At 47.9% G+C, this 17,751-nt stretch overlaps 1 protein-coding gene across 1 annotated transcript; it reads right to left on the minus strand.

Annotated features, from left to right (window-relative positions):
• Positions 1–598: 598 nt before the first annotated feature.
• Positions 599–17,406, minus strand: LOC308174039 (septin-5-like; the record flags this gene model as incomplete). The annotated part of the gene is made up of 12 exons (XM_080549092.1): positions 599–670; positions 4,890–4,989; positions 5,871–6,033; positions 6,883–6,979; positions 8,521–8,622; positions 9,929–10,046; positions 12,104–12,238; positions 12,741–12,864; positions 13,266–13,352; positions 14,068–14,164; positions 14,683–15,042; positions 17,302–17,406. The coding sequence occupies 12 exons, from the start codon at positions 17,404–17,406 to the stop codon at positions 599–601; spliced, it is 1,560 nt and encodes a 519-aa protein (XP_080405218.1).
• Between the last annotated feature and the right edge of the window lie 345 nt (positions 17,407–17,751).

Genomic DNA, 17,751 nt, shown 5'->3' on the forward strand with positions numbered 1-17,751 from the left:
GGTCTAATCTTGTTACAAAATAAATGTTCAAATATATCTAGCCGAAGGACAACACATGCCCTTACAGTCTACTAGTTCACGGTTACTTAGGAGAGGATGCCTATCAACAAAGCGTTAGCCACAGACTGGAAGGCAAACAAACGTTTCTTCTTTTTGACGATCAAGACTAAATGGGAACCCAGGGGTGGACGACTATGGGCTGTGTGGTTAGGTGGTTGCTGGGCACAGCTGTGCTCTCTAGCCATGGCAGAGGTGTCCGAGGGTCCGTTGATGACATCACACTCTGTCGAACAGACAGCGTTTGACCACCGCCACCACGCTGGTAGAGCAGGCGACTTCTCACCACCGCCTTCCTGACGAATGCCTGGGCTCTGACGCGTCTCCAGCAGTGAGGGGGGGGGGGGGGGGGTGACAGACCAGGAGGACAAGTGGATGTGGTTTGGGTGGATGTGGTTTGGGTAGTTTGGGTGGGCTTAGACAATGTTTCTGGACTAGAGTGGAGGAGTTCTAAGGGAGGGAGCCTACCCCGAGGAATGAAAAGAAGAGAGAGAGAGGGGGGGCATGTACAAAGGGTGGGGTGGGGGTGCAGGCGCCGGGGTTAATAGGCTGGGTTCTGCTGCGATTGCATCTGTTCCTGAATCTTCGTCAGCATCTCCTGCATCCGTCGCAGCTGAGGAGAGAGAGAGAGCAGAAAGAGCCGTCAGCAAAACCTCCATCTTCTAACATGGAGTTCTACATCATACATGAGTTCTACATGCAGACAGACGCTGTTACAGAATGAGCTGGTATGTGACACGGCTTGGTGAAAATGCATGTAGAGCAGAGATGCCCAGAGGAGAGGGGACCTCTCACATGAATTCATAACTTCCACATCAATGCACCAATAACCAGTGGCGGACTCAGGCTGTTTGAAGGGCGAAAAGAAAGAAAGGGCACCTACTGCACAACATGGGACCCCATCAGTGCACATGGTCAAGTTTAGACCATTGGAGGGGCAACAATAGGGCACATCCTCTAATTTTTGCCACTCAAAAGGGCACATCAGGAGGGGCGGTCGCGGTCACCCCCCCCCCCCCCCAGTCCGCCAGTGCCAATAACCCAGCCTTATTCGATCCTATGACCCAATCACAACCAAGCACAGCCGTCCTGACAACTGATCGATACGATTGGCCAGATTGGTCTGCTCTCTTATCACACCACGTGACCAGCACTGATGATGGAGCATGTACACGCAGAAGTTTGTATCGGCATTCAAAAACTTTATTCATCTGTCATTTGTATCAAACCTAGGTCTCTCTAATCAGCAGATACGACCAATGAACACACTCTAGAAACCCTTTTAATTATTAATGTATTCATTGAGAACTTGAGCTACTTCTTGAGAGGTTCATTCTAATCTGAAGCTGTCACTTATAAGGTTTTAGATTTTTTTTTTTATTAGTAGCTTGTTGACAGGATGATGACAAGGTTCTATAGAACATGAGAAGAGACCTTCTGAAGATCAAACTTTAAGATCTAAAATTAAGCATTTGACAAAGTTTAGGTTATGACACTGTGCCGAACTTGAAACATTTAAAATCAACCAACAATTTAGTATAGAATCATAGTATCAAACGTGTGTGCTTTTACCGTTCCTCGTTGCATTCCATGCATCACAATGAGCCTGTCCTCGGATTTCTACCTCCACCAGCCTCCCCTGACACACATATATTTATATATTATATACGTATATGTACAGCTCTGATCAAAAGAGAATGTGAGGAATGAATCAAGTTTCTACGGAGCCCCCCTGGGGTCACATGGTAGGAAAAAAATATTTGATGTGTGAATCCGTTCCCTCGGTTTAGTAATTCGTTAGGGTTAGGGTTAGGGTTAGGCCCTACGAGCCAGAACGATCGTAAGGATTAGGGTTAGGGTTAGAATCCTTGCGATCGTTCTGGCTCGTAGGGCCTAACTCTAACCCTAACCATAACCCTAACGAATTACTAAACCGAGGGAACTAATTACTAAACCGAGGGAACGGATTCACACATCAGATATTTTGTTTCTACCATGTGACCCCAGGGGGGCTCCGTAAGTGTCTAACAATTGAGAAAGGGCCAACGTTCTGTGACTGGGCTGTATGCATGGGCAGGATACTGGTGCTTATGGACCACACAACATATGAGAGGCTGGTGGAGGCAGAAACTAGAGGACTAGAGGCTCATAGAGATGCATCAGGAATGGCCTGAAGAAGAACGCTATCAAACACACACGCGTTCCTCAATCCATCCTTCATTCAAGAGGTCAGTGATCTCTGTGACCCCACACTCACACGTTCACTAACAGAGGATGACATTATAGTGACAGCTGCTTGTTTGCCAAGGTTTAATGATGGTTAATGACGGTTAATGTTGGTTTAATGACAGTTACATACAGGAAACAAAACAAACAAGAGACACCTGCTTTCATTTCAAAAGGATAATGGGGAAGGAGGGAGGCACCTGTATAAATGGAGGGAGGGAGGCACCTGTATAAATATGGGTTGTGCTTGTTGACCATGTACCACTTCACCTTTTTTAGATGCCGTTTTATCCAATTGTGACGTTAGAATTATAAGGTTCTATTTCCATTTTTGTCAAAATTTAGTTTTTTTACATAATCTGATCCATTAGGTGTTTATTAATGCCTGTGTGGTGTTATTTTTTAAATGTTGACATTTTTTAGTTAGTAATTAATAAAATACAAAGGTTCCATCTCACAAAACATAATGGAATGTAAAAACTTTGACGCTCAATATCTCTGAACTGCCCTAAACGGAGATAGAACCTTATCATTCTAAACGGAGATAGAACCTTATCATTCTAAACGGAGATAGAACCTTATCATTCTAAACGGAGATAGAACCTTATCATTCTAAACGGAGATAGAACCTTATCATTCTAAACGGAGATAGAACCTTATCATTCTAAACGGAGATAGAACATTATCATTCTAAACGGAGATAGAACCTTATCATTTTGAGCTCACAATGCTGAAATGGACTAAAACAAGCCAGCGAGCTGAGCAGGTGAGTGGTTGTGAGGCTGTTTCCTGTTTAAACCAAACAGCAGGTATGACAGGTATGATCTCCCCTGGATCTGTGTTGGCCTTGGCTGACATGTGACCTCACAGTAGACATGGCTGGTAGTCGTGGCAACCCTGGCTGTGGGATTAAAGGCCCTCCACCTCCGTCAGCCTCCATAACCTTGTAATATCTCGTTTTGTATTGTATTGCAACGTTGCGTCATTCTGCTGTGCCTGCTTCACTTGTATTGTCTTGCTTTGTCTTGTATTGTCATGTAGTGTATAATTGCCAGTTGTGTCGTTTTGTTGTGCTTGCTGATGTTTTTAATGACACTACACCTTTCATTGTGTAATAGCCTGCTCAGGGACTACAGATGGAAATTAGCTCATGAGCTAACTCTGGCGCATTTACATTGATGTGGAAACTGATTTGTTGATTAATGTGCACTGTCCCTGGTAAACAAATAAATAAATAAATAAAAGTATGATCATCTATCCCTCCATCTCATCTCTTACCCGCGGCAGTAAAGTGCTTGGCTGCCAAAACGTGCAGGTCTGTTTCCCAGGGCAACAACACCACTGCTAACACTGCTAACACTGCTAACACTGCTAACACTACATCAAGAAACAACGTTTTTTAAAAACTACTTTTAAATCTTTAAGATCTACAGGATAGCCTTAAAACTGGTCACTCTTACACCTTTAAGTCACTCCAGGTGTTTAGAGTAGGATCTGTTTAGGGAGGTTTGTATATGTGGTGAGTATAATAATACATTGAATTCAAAACTGTTGTGTTGTATGTTTGTAACTGCTTCTTGAATTGTATATTAGTTTTATATTCATTTATTCGTACGTGGATCAGGCCCCTGCTGCAGAGGAGCCTCTGGTCTCCGTCAGTGGAGAGTGACAGCCACGGTGTTCCATCATCCCCACTAGCATAGATAACACTCATAATAAAGCCATGCCATTGGCTGGATTCAGTTCATTCTACTGTGGCCATGGAAACAGGACTAGTGACTGTCACCCTTCTGACCTTTGACCTTGGGCCCTTCCCTCAGACCAGACCACCCTGAGCCCTTCTGTGGGCCTGTGTGTGTGTGTGTGTCCTGTGTGTGTGTGTGTCCTGTGTGTGTGTGTGTGTGTGTGTGTGTCCTGTGTGTGTGTGTGTGTGTGTGTGTGTGTCCTGTGTGTGTGTGTGTGTCCTGTGTGTGTGTGTGTGTGTGTCCTGTGTGTGTGTGGGTGTGTCCTGTGTGTGTGTGTGTGTCCTGTGTGTGTGTGTGTGTGTCCTGTGTGTGTGTGTGTGTGTGTGTGTGTGTCCTGTGTGTGTGTGTGTGTGTGTGAGTGAGTGAGTGATTGTGTGTGTGTGTGTGTGTGAGTGAGTGTCCTGTGTGTGTGTGTGTGTGTGAGTGAGCGAGTGAGTGTCCTGTGTGTGTGTGTGTGTGTGTGTGTGTGTGAGTGAGTGAGTGTCCTGTGTGTGTGTGTGTGTGTCCTGTGTGTGTGTGTGTGTGAGTGAGTGAGTGAGTGTGTGTGTGTGTCCTGTGTGTGTGTATGTGTCCTGTGTGAGTGTGTGAGTGTGTGTGTGTGTGTGTGTATGAGTCCTGTGTGTGTGTGAGTGTGTGTGTGTGTGTCCTGTGTGTGTGTGTGTGAGTGAGTGAGTGATTGACAGCCCAGGGTACTCAGGAGGTCTCAGGGTCATGACCTCAGCCCAGGCCCGGGTCAGGGTGTGGGTCTGGTTCTGAGTGTTCATGTGGGTGGGACTCGTGTCGGCGCCCGAGGCCGTTCCCGTGTGCCTCTGGTTCTGGTTGGCGGTCCAGGTGACCGTGGTGCCCCGAGCGCCTCCGTACCTCCTCGTCTTTCTCTCTGATCAGCTTCTCCGTCTCGCTGTCCGTCACCCCCGGGACCACGGGGATGGGGAAGTCTGTCCCGCTCTCCCGCGTCAGCTTACTGCAGAGACCAGGACACACAGACAGAATGACTCAGCTTACTGCAGAGACCAGGACACACAGACAGAATTACTCAGCCTACTGCAGAGATACACAGGATACACAGACACAATCACCTGTCTGACATCCTCGACATCGGTGTGTCTAGTATCCATTGCATCCCTTCACCCCCCCGTCCCCTTACATGAAGGTCTGTTTTATATCTATGGTGTACAATATGACAACATGACAGTATGACAACATGACAGTATGACAGTATGTGGTTGTGGAAGTAAGGGAATGAATGTGACTGATTACTGCTATTATCACTTTTTTGTCACTTATTATTGAATTGTTGATTGTTGCTGACTGCTGTTGTTGAGCCTGAAGCGAGATCCCAAAACATTTCACTAAGTCAATTACAACTATATGCGATAGAACCTTATAATTCTTTTTTTTTAAATTTGTTTTTTTTCAGATTTTATCCCTTTTTCACCCAATTTGGTAGCCAATTTAACCCAACGTAGCATCCAATTATCCCCTGCCTATTGGATTGGATCCGCCGCACGACCCCGTGGCCGGCAGTCCCAGAGGAGGCCGCCAGGCAGACTAGGCTGACTGGCTCCTCGAGCCCAGTACCGTTATTCCGGCGCCCAGGGGGCGGTGTTGCGCGACGGATCCTAGTCCAGAAATACTCCTATACCACCCTCGGAAGCGGCCGGCCAATATGCCGCTTCCCGTGTGCCTCGGCCATATCTGGATCTGGCGAGCCGGGATACGAACCCCGGCCCCGGTGGGCAGCATGCACTAGCGGCCAGTGCGTAGACCGCTACACCACCGCGGGGCGAGAACCTTATAATTCTAACGTCACGACATGTCTGTCAGCGGTGGTTGTGGTCGTACTTGCGGTTGCGCTCCTTGACCACCATGCGGGTCATGCTCTGGATGCAGTGGGCCCTGTAGTTCTCGTAGTGGGTCTCCCGCGTCACGTCCTTCAGGTCCTGCATGTGAGAACGCACCAGCATGTTCCGCAGCTTCACAAAGTCACAGTGCGCCGGGTTCTCCACTGCCGTCGTCAACAACAACAACAACAACAACAACAACAACAGCAGAGAACAGGTGTGGGTTAATTATGAGCAGTGTACGAATTATTCAAACATTGTTGTTTGGACTACACCGATACCAACTTTTCATTGCCTTTACTGATTCCGAGTACTGAACTTCGTATTGGCCGATATCGACTACCAATCCAATCGCAAATGACCAAAAACCTTTTGAAACCTTTTTTTTTTTAAGAAGAAAAATACATTTTTGTCATTGTTATTACGGTTATTGTTGTCACCGAACTCGCGTGTCATCTCAGCTGTGTGTGTGATGTGTTTGGCAAGTTTTTATGACAGTTTGCGTCATGGTATCGGATTAGGTAAACACCACTGCCTATCTCTGACTCCCGATCCAGCATCTTAGGCCAACACACACAGGCCCGATACTGATGCTCAATACACACATCTACACAAAACTCACGCTTATATACAGTATATCCATCCCCCTATATTGATTGATCATTTCATCAATCTATCGTGAGCTTAGAATGATAAGGTTCTATCTCCGATTAGAATTCTAAGGTTCTATCTCCGTTTAGAATGATAAGGTTCTATCTCCGTTTAGAATGATAAGGTTCTATCTCCGTTTAGAATGATATGGTTCTATCTCCGTTTAGGGCAGTTCAGAGATATTGAGCGTCAACGTTTTTACATTCCATTATGTTTTGTGAGATGGAACCTTTGTATTTTATGAATTACTAACTAAAAAATGTCAACATTTTAAAAATAACACCACACAGGCATTAATAAACACCTAATGGATCAGATTATGTTACACTATGGTAAATTAAATGAATAAAATCTTGGGGTACCTTCTACGATACCCCAGGGGTACAGGCGGCCTCGCACCCTCTTCCCCTTGGCCTCCACCACCGTGTTGCTGCCGATCACCGCGAAGGGAATGCTGTCCTGCAGGAGGAGGAGAGAGACCAGGGGATGTGATGACTGAGAGAGACAGATATCCATCCCTCCCTCCCTCCCTCCCTCCCTCCCTCCCTCCCTCCCTAACGGTCTTTTCTCTTCTTTCACTCTTAAACCTTTCTCTCTCTCCATCCTTCACCATCCTCCCTCCTAAACATACCGTTTTCCTCCCTTCCTCTCAACTCACAAGAAACTTTTCTGAAACTAATTCTTTCACACTCTCACTCTCCCTCTACCCCCCCCCCACACCTCTCAGGGCAGGAACCGACGAGGACCCAGTTGGTCTATGCAGGGGAGACAGCCTCTCCCTATCAGCAGACGACATGCTGCTCTTCTGTGGGTGTGGTGGCCAGGCTGGACATGCTAAGCTGGTCCTCTGTGTCTCAGTTGGTAGAGCATGGTGCATGGTGCATGGTGCATGGTGCATGGTGCTAACAACGCTTAGGTTGGGGGTCAAAATATGTTCAAATTATAATGACTTATTATTTGTTTTGTCAAAGGGGCAACAAAATATCCTCCACCTGATTTATATTTCACTAGTGCTTATGATCCTTTATCAATGGCATTGTATGTGCTGTAAAAAGAACCTTTCATAACAAAAAATTACTTGAGATCCTGAACCAAAACCCATACGATCCATATGAACCAACCAACCCAACTCTGAGATGAACCTAGTTCTGCAGTAGAATCCCTCATACTTACATTACATACGGCCACTTACATTACAGTGAGTGCATACATAAAACATTTTCAGTGTATGATCCCAGCTGGAATCAAATCCCCCAACCTAAGCGTTGTTAGCACCAAGCTCTACAAACTGAGCCACAGAGGACCACAGAGGACCACAGAGGACCACAGAGGACCACAGAGGAACACAGAGGAACACAGAGGACCACAGAGGACCACAGAGGACCACAGAGGACCACAGAGGAACACAGAGGAACACAGAGGACCACAGAGGACCACAGAGGACCACAGAGGACCACAGAGGAACACAGAGGACCACAGAGGACCACAGAGGAACACAGAGGACCACAGAGGACCACAGAGGACCACAGAGGACCACAGAGGACCACAGAGGACCACAGAGGACCACAGAGGACCACAGAGGACCACAGAGGAACACAGAGGACCACAGAGGACCACAGAGGACCACAGAGGACCACAGAGGACCACAGAGGAACACAGAGGACCACCGAGGACCACAGAGGAACACAGAGGACCACAGAGGACCACAGAGGACCACAGAGGACCACAGAGGACCACAGAGGACCACAGAGGACCACAGAGGACCACAGAGGACCACAGAGGAACACAGAGGACCACAGAGGACCACAGAGGACCACAGAGGACCATGACGCTACTTGAAGGCTGTAGATCAGTGGTTCTCAAACCTCTCCTCGAGGACCACCAGCCCGTTCCACATATTTGATCTGTTCCACCACCAGCACACCTGACTCAACTGATCAAGTACAAACCATAATTGCTTTGTGGTTGAGAACCACTGCTGCAGATGGAGAGAGAGATACCTTCAGCTCCTGGTCCTGCTGTTTGAAGTCCTCGTCCTCGTCCGAGTCACAGTCGGGGAACTGGTAGATCTTGATGCCGTACTGCTCGATCTCCTCTCTGATCTGCTGGGTCACCGGTGGCGGAGCAGGAGAGAGAAAGACGAACAAAGATTTAAATAAATAAATAAATGAATGAAACTCTACGACGTGTTTGGGACGCAATTAATGTAAAGATTGTGGATAAGCCAGGGGAGGCTGATGGAGGTAGAACACCAGGGGGAGGCTGGTGGAGGTAGAACACCAGGGGAGGCTGGGGGAGGTAGAACACCAGGGGAGGCTGGGGGAGGTAGAACACCAGGGGGAGGCTGGTGGAGGTAGAACACCAGGGGAGGCTGGGGGAGGTAGAACACCAGGGGGAGGCTGGTGGAGGTAGAACACCAGGGGAGGCTGGGGGAGGTAGAACACCAGGGGAGGCTGGGGGAGGTAGAACACCAGGGGAGGCTGATGGAGGTAGAACACCAGGGGAGGCTGGGGGAGGTAGAACACCAGGGGAGGCTGGGGGAGGTAGAACACCAGGGGAGGCTGGGGGAGGTAGAACACCAGGGGAGGCAGAACACTCAGGGGAGGCTGGTGGAGGTAGAACACCAGGGGAGGCTGGGGGAGGTAGAACACCAGGGGAGGCTGGTGGAGGTAGAACACCAGGGGAGGCTGGTGGAGGTAGAACACCAGGGGAGGCTGGTGGAGGTAGAACACCAGGGGAGGCTGGGGGAGGTAGAACACCAGGGGGAGGCTGGTGGAGGGAGAACACCAGGGGGAGGCTGGTGGAGGTAGAACACCAGGGGGAGGCTGGTGGAGGTAGAACACCAGGGGAGGCTGGTGGAGGTAGAACACCAGGGGGAGGCTGGTGGAGGTAGAACACCAGGGGGAGGCTGGTGGAGGGAGAATGGAATGAGGAATGGCGTTTTTGATGCCATTACTCATTCCTCTCCTCCTCTGGGGTAAACACTACAGTATGCTTGGTGGCTGTATCTTGGTGGCTGTATCTTGGTGCCTGTATCTTAGTGCCTGTATCTTAGTGCCTGTATCTTGGTGACTGTATCTTAGTGGCTGTATCTTGGTGGCTGTATCGTGCGATTTGCCATTTGTGTGTTTGCACTTATTCCCCTTCATATTATTTATTGTGTTTTGTGCAATTAAAAAGATGACAAACAACAATGATACACATTCATTGAAGAAGTATGTTCATTTTAAATGTAATCAAAGATGAATGAGCCTGTCCATTTCCACCCAAAATACAATTAACAATACCAATAATATTTTATAATATGTATTCATAATATATTAATAACACAGAATATTTTTGTGGTGGTATTCAGTATTTACACACACCGACGACAAAAAACAGTATGTGACAAAAAGAGCATCTTGCCTTGAATTTCTTTTTCTTGACCTCAGCCGGGGTGAGGGTGTCTGCCTTGGCCAGCACCGGCACGATGTTCACCTTCTCATGCAGAGCCTTCATGAACTCCACATCCAGAGGCCTGAGACTGAGAGAAACACCACACCGTGACGTTAGAATTATAAGGTTCTATCTCTTTTGTCAAAATGTAGTTTTTTACATAATCTGATCCATTAGGTGTTTATTAATGCCTGTGTGCTGTTATGTTTAAAATGTTGACATTTTTGAGTTAGTAATTAATAAAATACAAAGGTTCCATCTCACAAAACATAATGGAATGTAAAAACGTTGACGCTCAATATCTCTGAACTGCCCTAAACGGAGATAGAACCTTATCATTCTAAACGGAGATAGAACCTTATCATTCTAAACGGAGATAGAACCTTATCATTCTAAACGGAGATAGAACCTTATCATTCTAAACGGAGATAGAACCTTATCATTCTAAGCTCACGACAGAGCAACGCTAAGAAAACCTTCAACCGCAGCGAGAAACACACAAAGAGAAACATAGTGTACTTCATCATGACCCCACGTTGAGAATGAGATCAGTCATTTTCTGTGACCACCAACATGCCAACACATAATAATGACTTTATGTTTGTCACAGAGAAAGGTTAGTTTCATTTTCTCAAGGGACTCCAATTTGAAATGTGGGAACTGTTGCATAATACAGTAGATGGGGTGGCTGTGGCGCGGGAGGTAGAGTCGCTGTCTCATGATCACAAGGTTGTAGTAGCAGTACCACAGGGTAGTCAACAGATGGCGTACTCTCCCTATCCGGCTGGCCATGCAGCAGTGTGTGTCGTGCTACAGACATCCTCCTTCAATGAACACAGTGGAGTGGAGCAGAGCAGAACACTGACTGAAGTGCTGCTTCAGTATTCATCCCACCGATTGGTGGGGAAGTCTAGCTACACCAGATGGTCTCCCTGGAGGCTGGCTGATCTAACACTCTGGGGAGGATGCACACCTATTGCATTCTGAATGGGTCAGGCTACCAATAATACCAATAATACATACATAGAATGTGCATACTTAGCCCTATGAACTTTCACTAGAGCTTTAGTTGTTGGCTGCCTCTGTACTTCACAATGGCAGAGGACAGACAACTAGAGGACAGACAACTAGAGGACAGACAATTTTTATCAGTTTGTGTGGAGATATCTGTGTGGCCCAGTTGGTAGGTACAACATGACACAGAGGTTTGGAGTTCAATTCCCATTGGGACCATATATACACACATAATGCATACTCTCACTGTACTGTAAGTGGCTTTGGATAAATGTGTAGACTAAATTGCTAATATTATATTCTTCTTCTTCTTATTATATCAAATAACTTGAGAAGTCAGTATGAACCAGTATAGCAGTTTGGAGGTGAATGTTGGGTAGAATCTTGTTTTTTCTCTCGACCTATCCTATCCAACCAAGTCACTTTGTGACGTTAGAATTATAAGGTTCTATCTCCATTTTTGTCAAAATTTAGTTTTTTACATAATCTGATCCATTAGGTGTTTATTAATGCCTGTGTGGTGTTATTTTTAAAATGTTGACATTTTTGAGTTAGTAATTAATAAAATACAAAGGTTCCATCTCACAAAACATAATGGAATGTACCAACTTTGACGCTCAATATCTCTGAACTGCCCTAAACGGAGATAGAACCTTATCATTCTAAACGGAGATAGAACCTTATCATTCTAAACGGAGATAGAACCTTATCATTCTAAACGGAGATAGAACCTTATCATTCTAAACAGAGATAGAACCTTATCATTCTAAACGGAGATAGAACCTTATCATTCTAAACGGAGATAGAACCTTATCATTCTAAACGGAGATAGAACCGTATCATTCTAAACAGAGATAGAACCTTATCATTCTAAACGGAGATAGAACCTTATCATTCTAAACGGAGATAGAACCTTATCATTCTAAACGGAGATAGAACCTTATCATTCTAAACGGAGATAGAACCTTATCATTCTAAACGGAGATAGAACCATATCATTCTAACGTCACGACCTGTCAGTGGTAGTGAAGGAAAGCATATGAGGGAAGTGAACCATGTAAGAGTGTTGGGACGGGGCCTGTGTGTAAACCATGTGAGAGTGTTGGGACGGGCCCCGCGTGTCGTTCGTACCCGTGGCCGAAGGGAGAGATGAAGTAGAGGCAGCAGTGCACGCGGTTGTCCTGGATGTTCTTGCGGTTCAGGCCGCTCTCGTCCCTGAAGTACTGCTCAAACTGCTGATCAATGTAATCCGCCACGGACTTCCAGCTAAGGGCGGTGGGGGGGGTGGGGAGGAGAGACAGAGACACACCAGCACTCAACACTCACCAGAGGAGAGACAGAGACACTCAACACTCACCAGAGGAGAGACAGAGACTCAACACTCACCAGAGGAGAGACAGAGACACTCAACACTCACCAAGCGAATCACCAAGCGAATCATCAACATTTTGGACTTTGCTGTTACTGTACCTTAAAGAAGAAGCTACTGGATATGGCTATAACTATTTCTGTATTTTTTTCAAATCTCTCGTTTGCTTACATGTGTGCTATGATGTCTATTTATGACAATTCAATAATAATAATACAGCCGATATCTATCTAAATGTTTCTGTAACATGCCCTAGCAACCTAAGAGTCGATGGGTCAATTCCATGTTAAAATGTAACAGATAGGTACAGGAGATACTGAGGAGAGATGTTTGACATATAGAGGTAGGTATATAGAGGTAGGTATATAGAGGGAGGTATATAGAGGTAGGTATATATACCATTCAGTGTTGTTGACAGCGTCCCCAAACCCGGGCGTGTCGACGATGGTCAGCTTCAGCTTCACGCCCTTCTCCTCGATGTCCACCGTGTGCTTGGTGATCTCCACCGTCTGAGTGATACGCTCTGGAGACACACCACACACACACACAGACACAGACACAGACACAGACACAGACACAGACAGACACACACAGACACACACACACACACACACACACACACACACACACACAGACACACACACACACACACACACACACACAGACACAGACACAGACAGACAGACAGACACACACCACACACACACACACACAGACACACAGACACACACACAGATTTTGGTGGCGCCAGCCTTCATTTAAAATATGTATACCTATTTACGGTGGAAGAAGCCTAGCGGACATCCTGACAAAATCCCCAACCCTGGTTAGCGTTTCAATATGTAAGTACAATACAATACTACATTTGCAGCTAAGACAAGTCAGAGAGACTGTAGCGCCACCAAGATGGCCGTCCTTCCTCACCCTCGGCGTTGAGCAGCTTCCTGTCCTTGTAGAGGTCGGTGAGGAAGAGGCTGTTGACAAGAGTGGACTTGCCCAGACCCGACTCCCCTGAGAGAGAGAGAGAGAGAGAGAGAGAGAGAGAGAGAGAGAGAGAGAGAGAGAGAGAGAGAGAGAGAGAGAGAGAGAGAGAGAGAGAGAGAGAGAGAGAGAGAGAGAGAAAGAGTCAGAGTGGCTTCAGTCTTCACAGTGTTCACATCAGTGACAAGCAGATCTCCCCTCTAGCATCCCAAACTCCTCATCACACCCAATGTAATGCAGCAATGCAGAGATCTCAACATCAGTGCGGCAGGATGGGCGGATTATATGTGGCGCACGGAGTGGGAGGCAAACACCTCCAAACTCCGCGACCACATCCCAGTCTCCGGCCCTGAGCCCCGCAGGGATGGACTTGCCAAGGCTATCCTGGGTGAGGCTCAATCGTCTCCGGACCGGCGTCGGGCGTTTCCGCTCATCAATGCACAGATGGGGCTTGGCCCCAAATGCGTCGTGTGAGTGTGGCACAGAGGACCAAACCGCAGACCATGTTATCCTGGATTGCCCGGTGTACCACCCACCCAACGGGATGCATGCTCTGTCGGCATTAGATGACGAGACGATGACGTGGCTTCTGGAGGGGTGTCCAGAAATATAGCCCGGGTGAGCCCCTCAACCAGGTCTCGGGGAGGTAAAAGGGTAGTAGCCCCTCGGCCCCCGAGCCTGGTGGAGTGGAGAGGAAACAACAACCCATACGCCGAAGAACCCCCAACGTCTCCCTCTTGCTCACCTGCTACCATCAGGGTGAAGTCGAAGCCCTTCTTGACAGATTTGCGGTGCACCTGGTTTGGCAGTGTAGCAAAGCCCACGTATTCTTTGTCTGCGTCCTGTGAAGAAAGGCACACAAAGATGGGGACCCTCCATGTTACAGTCCAATTGAATTCCGCTGGAACATTTTGTAAGCGAGTCACAGTTCTTTTAACCAATCGTCATCGTCCGTCTCCCATTCCAAATAGGAAGTTGCACCAATCACACATCACACATTTCTCTCAGCCAGACACACACTGACACATCGCCACAAACTGAGTCTGAACAGTTGTATACGAACAACACAATCAATCAACATTCTCAAGGACCCTCTATCAAGTCGAAAAACAAATGAATGTGGTCACACCAATGGAATTCCTTGTGAACAGTGAGCAAAGTGCCACAAGCAACAACAACAACAACGGTATTCTCATTTAAAAACACACAAGTCCTACATTGGAAAAAGGGCCTAGAACCTTAGAACCGGCGAGTGCTAAACTGAATGTAAAGCACTGGAGAGGTAATGGCCTAGTGGCCTAGGGGGGCATAGTGTTATCTCTCTTGGTCTTGACCTTTGACCCTGTCCCCCTGCGTTTACCTCTGGGTAGTCGTAGGGGTCAAATCGACCCCAGGGGCTCTTGGGCCTGCTGGCAGGGCTGATGGGCGAGGCCGGGTCGTACTCATACCCCTCCAGCTGCAGCCTGCGCTCTACGCCCGGCTCCGCCTGGGCCCGCCCCCCCGCGGTGGGGGGGCGCAAAAAGGTGGGCGGCGTCCCCGGGGTGCGGGGGCGTTCGTCAAACTGCCTGTCCAACGGGTGTGGAACCTCATGGCTGTGGTGGGGGGGTGGGGGTGGATGCCCCTGCTGCCCCCCGTTGTGGTGGTGGGGGGGGTCCGGCATGAGGTTCACCAGCTCCGCGTCTTCTTGGAGTGAGTCATCCTTGGAGTGAGTTGGAGTGGGCTGAGAGTGGGGGGAGGGCGGGTTGGGGGCACGATGACGACACACGACCGGGAGGGGAGGTTGCGTAGGGACACGGGAGGCAGTGCAGGGACGTGGTGGTGGATAGAGGGAGGAGTGGCGGTGAAGGAGGAGGGTCAGGGGCAGGGGGGAGGTTGGAGGATCGACGGGAAAGAAAAAAGAAGTGGTTAGATAACGAAGCTAATGAAAAGGTAGCAGCAGAAACAGCAGTACATAGATCACTAGTTAGTTAGTATGAGCAGCACAAGGCAGCCAAGCCTGGTTCTTCAGGGGTTAGAGAGAGAAGACTCAGAGAGACAGAGAGGGAATAAGAGATTGGCTGTGGTTCCCTAACGGGGAGACAGACAGAGAGAACGTTTGTGCTGATGGGCAGAACGCCGAACGCCAAGGTCAAAGCCAGAGGCCTGGCAACAAGGAAGAGATCCGTGATAGGGTGTCAGACTGGAGACAAGACGAACCTCCACCTCCACCTCCGCCTCCAACATGAGACAACACACTCACGCTGTCCAGCGGAGAGCACCGAACACAACCCACCTGTCAACGGGTCTTCCACTAGAGCAGACGCATTACCTCATAATTGGCATGACCTTGCGGAACCTCCTGGAAAAGTAGGCCTGACTAGAGACTAGAGAGAGATTCTTCCTGCTCAGCAGATTCTTCCTGCTCTGCTTGGCAGACGTCACAACTCAATTGAAGGGTGAAGGGTAGCCACGTAGCTGATAGAGACCGAGGGAAACTATTTGGGTTTCATCCCAGACGTTTCAAGAGAGACTCTGACATTTTTCCCACATGATGTAGATGATGATAGAAGAATATGGACGCATCATGATAGGCTCTTCATGGTCGGTCTCAAAAAGAGGGGGACATAAAATGTACGCATTTATGCATACAAAGTGTTTTCTGAACAGTGAAACCGATACACAAATACTATCAGATAAAAGCTGAGAATCTTTGAATCTTTACTTCGACCTCATAGTAGTTGTTTTGGAGTGTAGAGCTAAAAGAACTATCCCATTACTTATGCAAAAAACATACATTGAACTCAGGTCAATTGATAGCCCTAGGGTGATTATCAAGATTCAAGACCATTCTCGATAAAACTACCTGTCAAACCTACTGTCATCTTGTACCTGCTCTCCATCTATGGCAGGGGAGGCTAGTTGAGGTAGAAATGGGAGGACAGGTTCATTGTTATGCATAGAACAGAATCAGCCTGAGCCCGTCCTCTGATGTCTACCTCCACCAGCCTCCTCTCTGTGTTCTATATCTATACTTGTACCTGCCTCTCTCTCTTAAGGTACATGAGAAGCATCTACCTTACTAGGATGACAGTGAATACTATTCAGGAGGAGAACAAAAGAAGGAGCAGGGCTCCTCGTGTAGCTGGGCTGGTAAAGGGATACCCTCCCAGAGCTCTCAGACAGGTGCCCGTGTCCTAAAGCCCAATTCTCATGTTACCGTCAGAGCTCTCCTAGTCCCAGAGACACTGATGGACTCCGGCCTGTTCCGTCTTAAATAATGCAGAGGTATCTAGAGAGGAGGCGAGGAGGCTGTTTCAGATCCAGAGGACCCGAGTCAACATCTTCTGCCCCTCAGCACTGCGTCTCCTGAAGACACCCGCTTTCCCCTCTACTGTGTCCCTAAGAACTTCTATTGCCCCCCTTGTACTGTTTCTCTGTTTCTCCAGTGTAAAAAAAAAAAGAAAAAAAAGAAGGGTTTTCTGAAGGTTTTTCCTTCCATCAATGGCCCCGGGCCTGAGCTGGATTACTCTTCCTGCTACGACTGGCGGATTGATGATTCACTTGCTTAGTATTCAAATGTATGGATTGTAAGTCGCTTTGGAATAAGGCGTCTGCTAAATGCCAAACATGTAAATGTAAACGTCATCAGAGTCGGCCTGGACACAGAGATATGGGGCTCATATCTACGCTGCTGGAGGCAGAGATGGGAGGACAGGTTAGAAGTGTAATGTACGGAACGGAATCAGGACAGGAGTGTTTGATGCCATTCGTCATTCTGTTCTATGCATTTACAATGAGCCTGTCCTCCGATTCCTACCTCCTCCACCTAGCCTCCCCAGACTCAACCCATATCCACACCCCATAGTGATGTTACGTTTTTTGGTCTGTGTCATTGAGGAGTGACTGCTGGTTCACAAGGATGAATTGGGATGCAGCCATTCCATTTGAGCAGGTCTTCTTCAGCTCTGTGACCAGTGGGGGGGGGGGGGGCAACTGGTACCTGTTCGGCTTCGAACTTCGGGTCCCTGCTATGCTCTGGGGACGGCGGGGCGGAGTCCTGCTCCTCCTCCGACGAGCGAGTCACCTCGTGGTCACTGTCCTCCATGGCTACGGGCGCTACAGAGCACTCTGACATCTCCAACCAGGAATGCAGGGTGGGGGGCGGCAGGAGTGGCAGGGGGGGCAAGGAAAGAGGGCAGAGCCCCAACCAGGATGATTTGTAGTTCAAGGGAGGGGGGGAGGGGGTGTATGGGTGGACAGGCAGGTTGGTGTGACAGAGGATAGAAGTTGCATGATGGCGGTTTGTGTAGAACGGACAAGGGCGAGAGGAGGAGGGTTGAACAACAACAAAGTAAGAAGGAAAAAAAGAAAAAACACGAAATCATTAAGTCAACTTTAAGAGCTGTGAGTGAGACACGCACACATCTGTATCCAGCAGTAGGAAATTATA

The sequence above is a fragment of the Nansenia antarctica genome (assembly GCF_963989245.1).
Source record: "Nansenia antarctica genome assembly, chromosome: 19".
NCBI lineage: Eukaryota > Metazoa > Chordata > Actinopteri > Argentiniformes > Microstomatidae > Nansenia > Nansenia antarctica.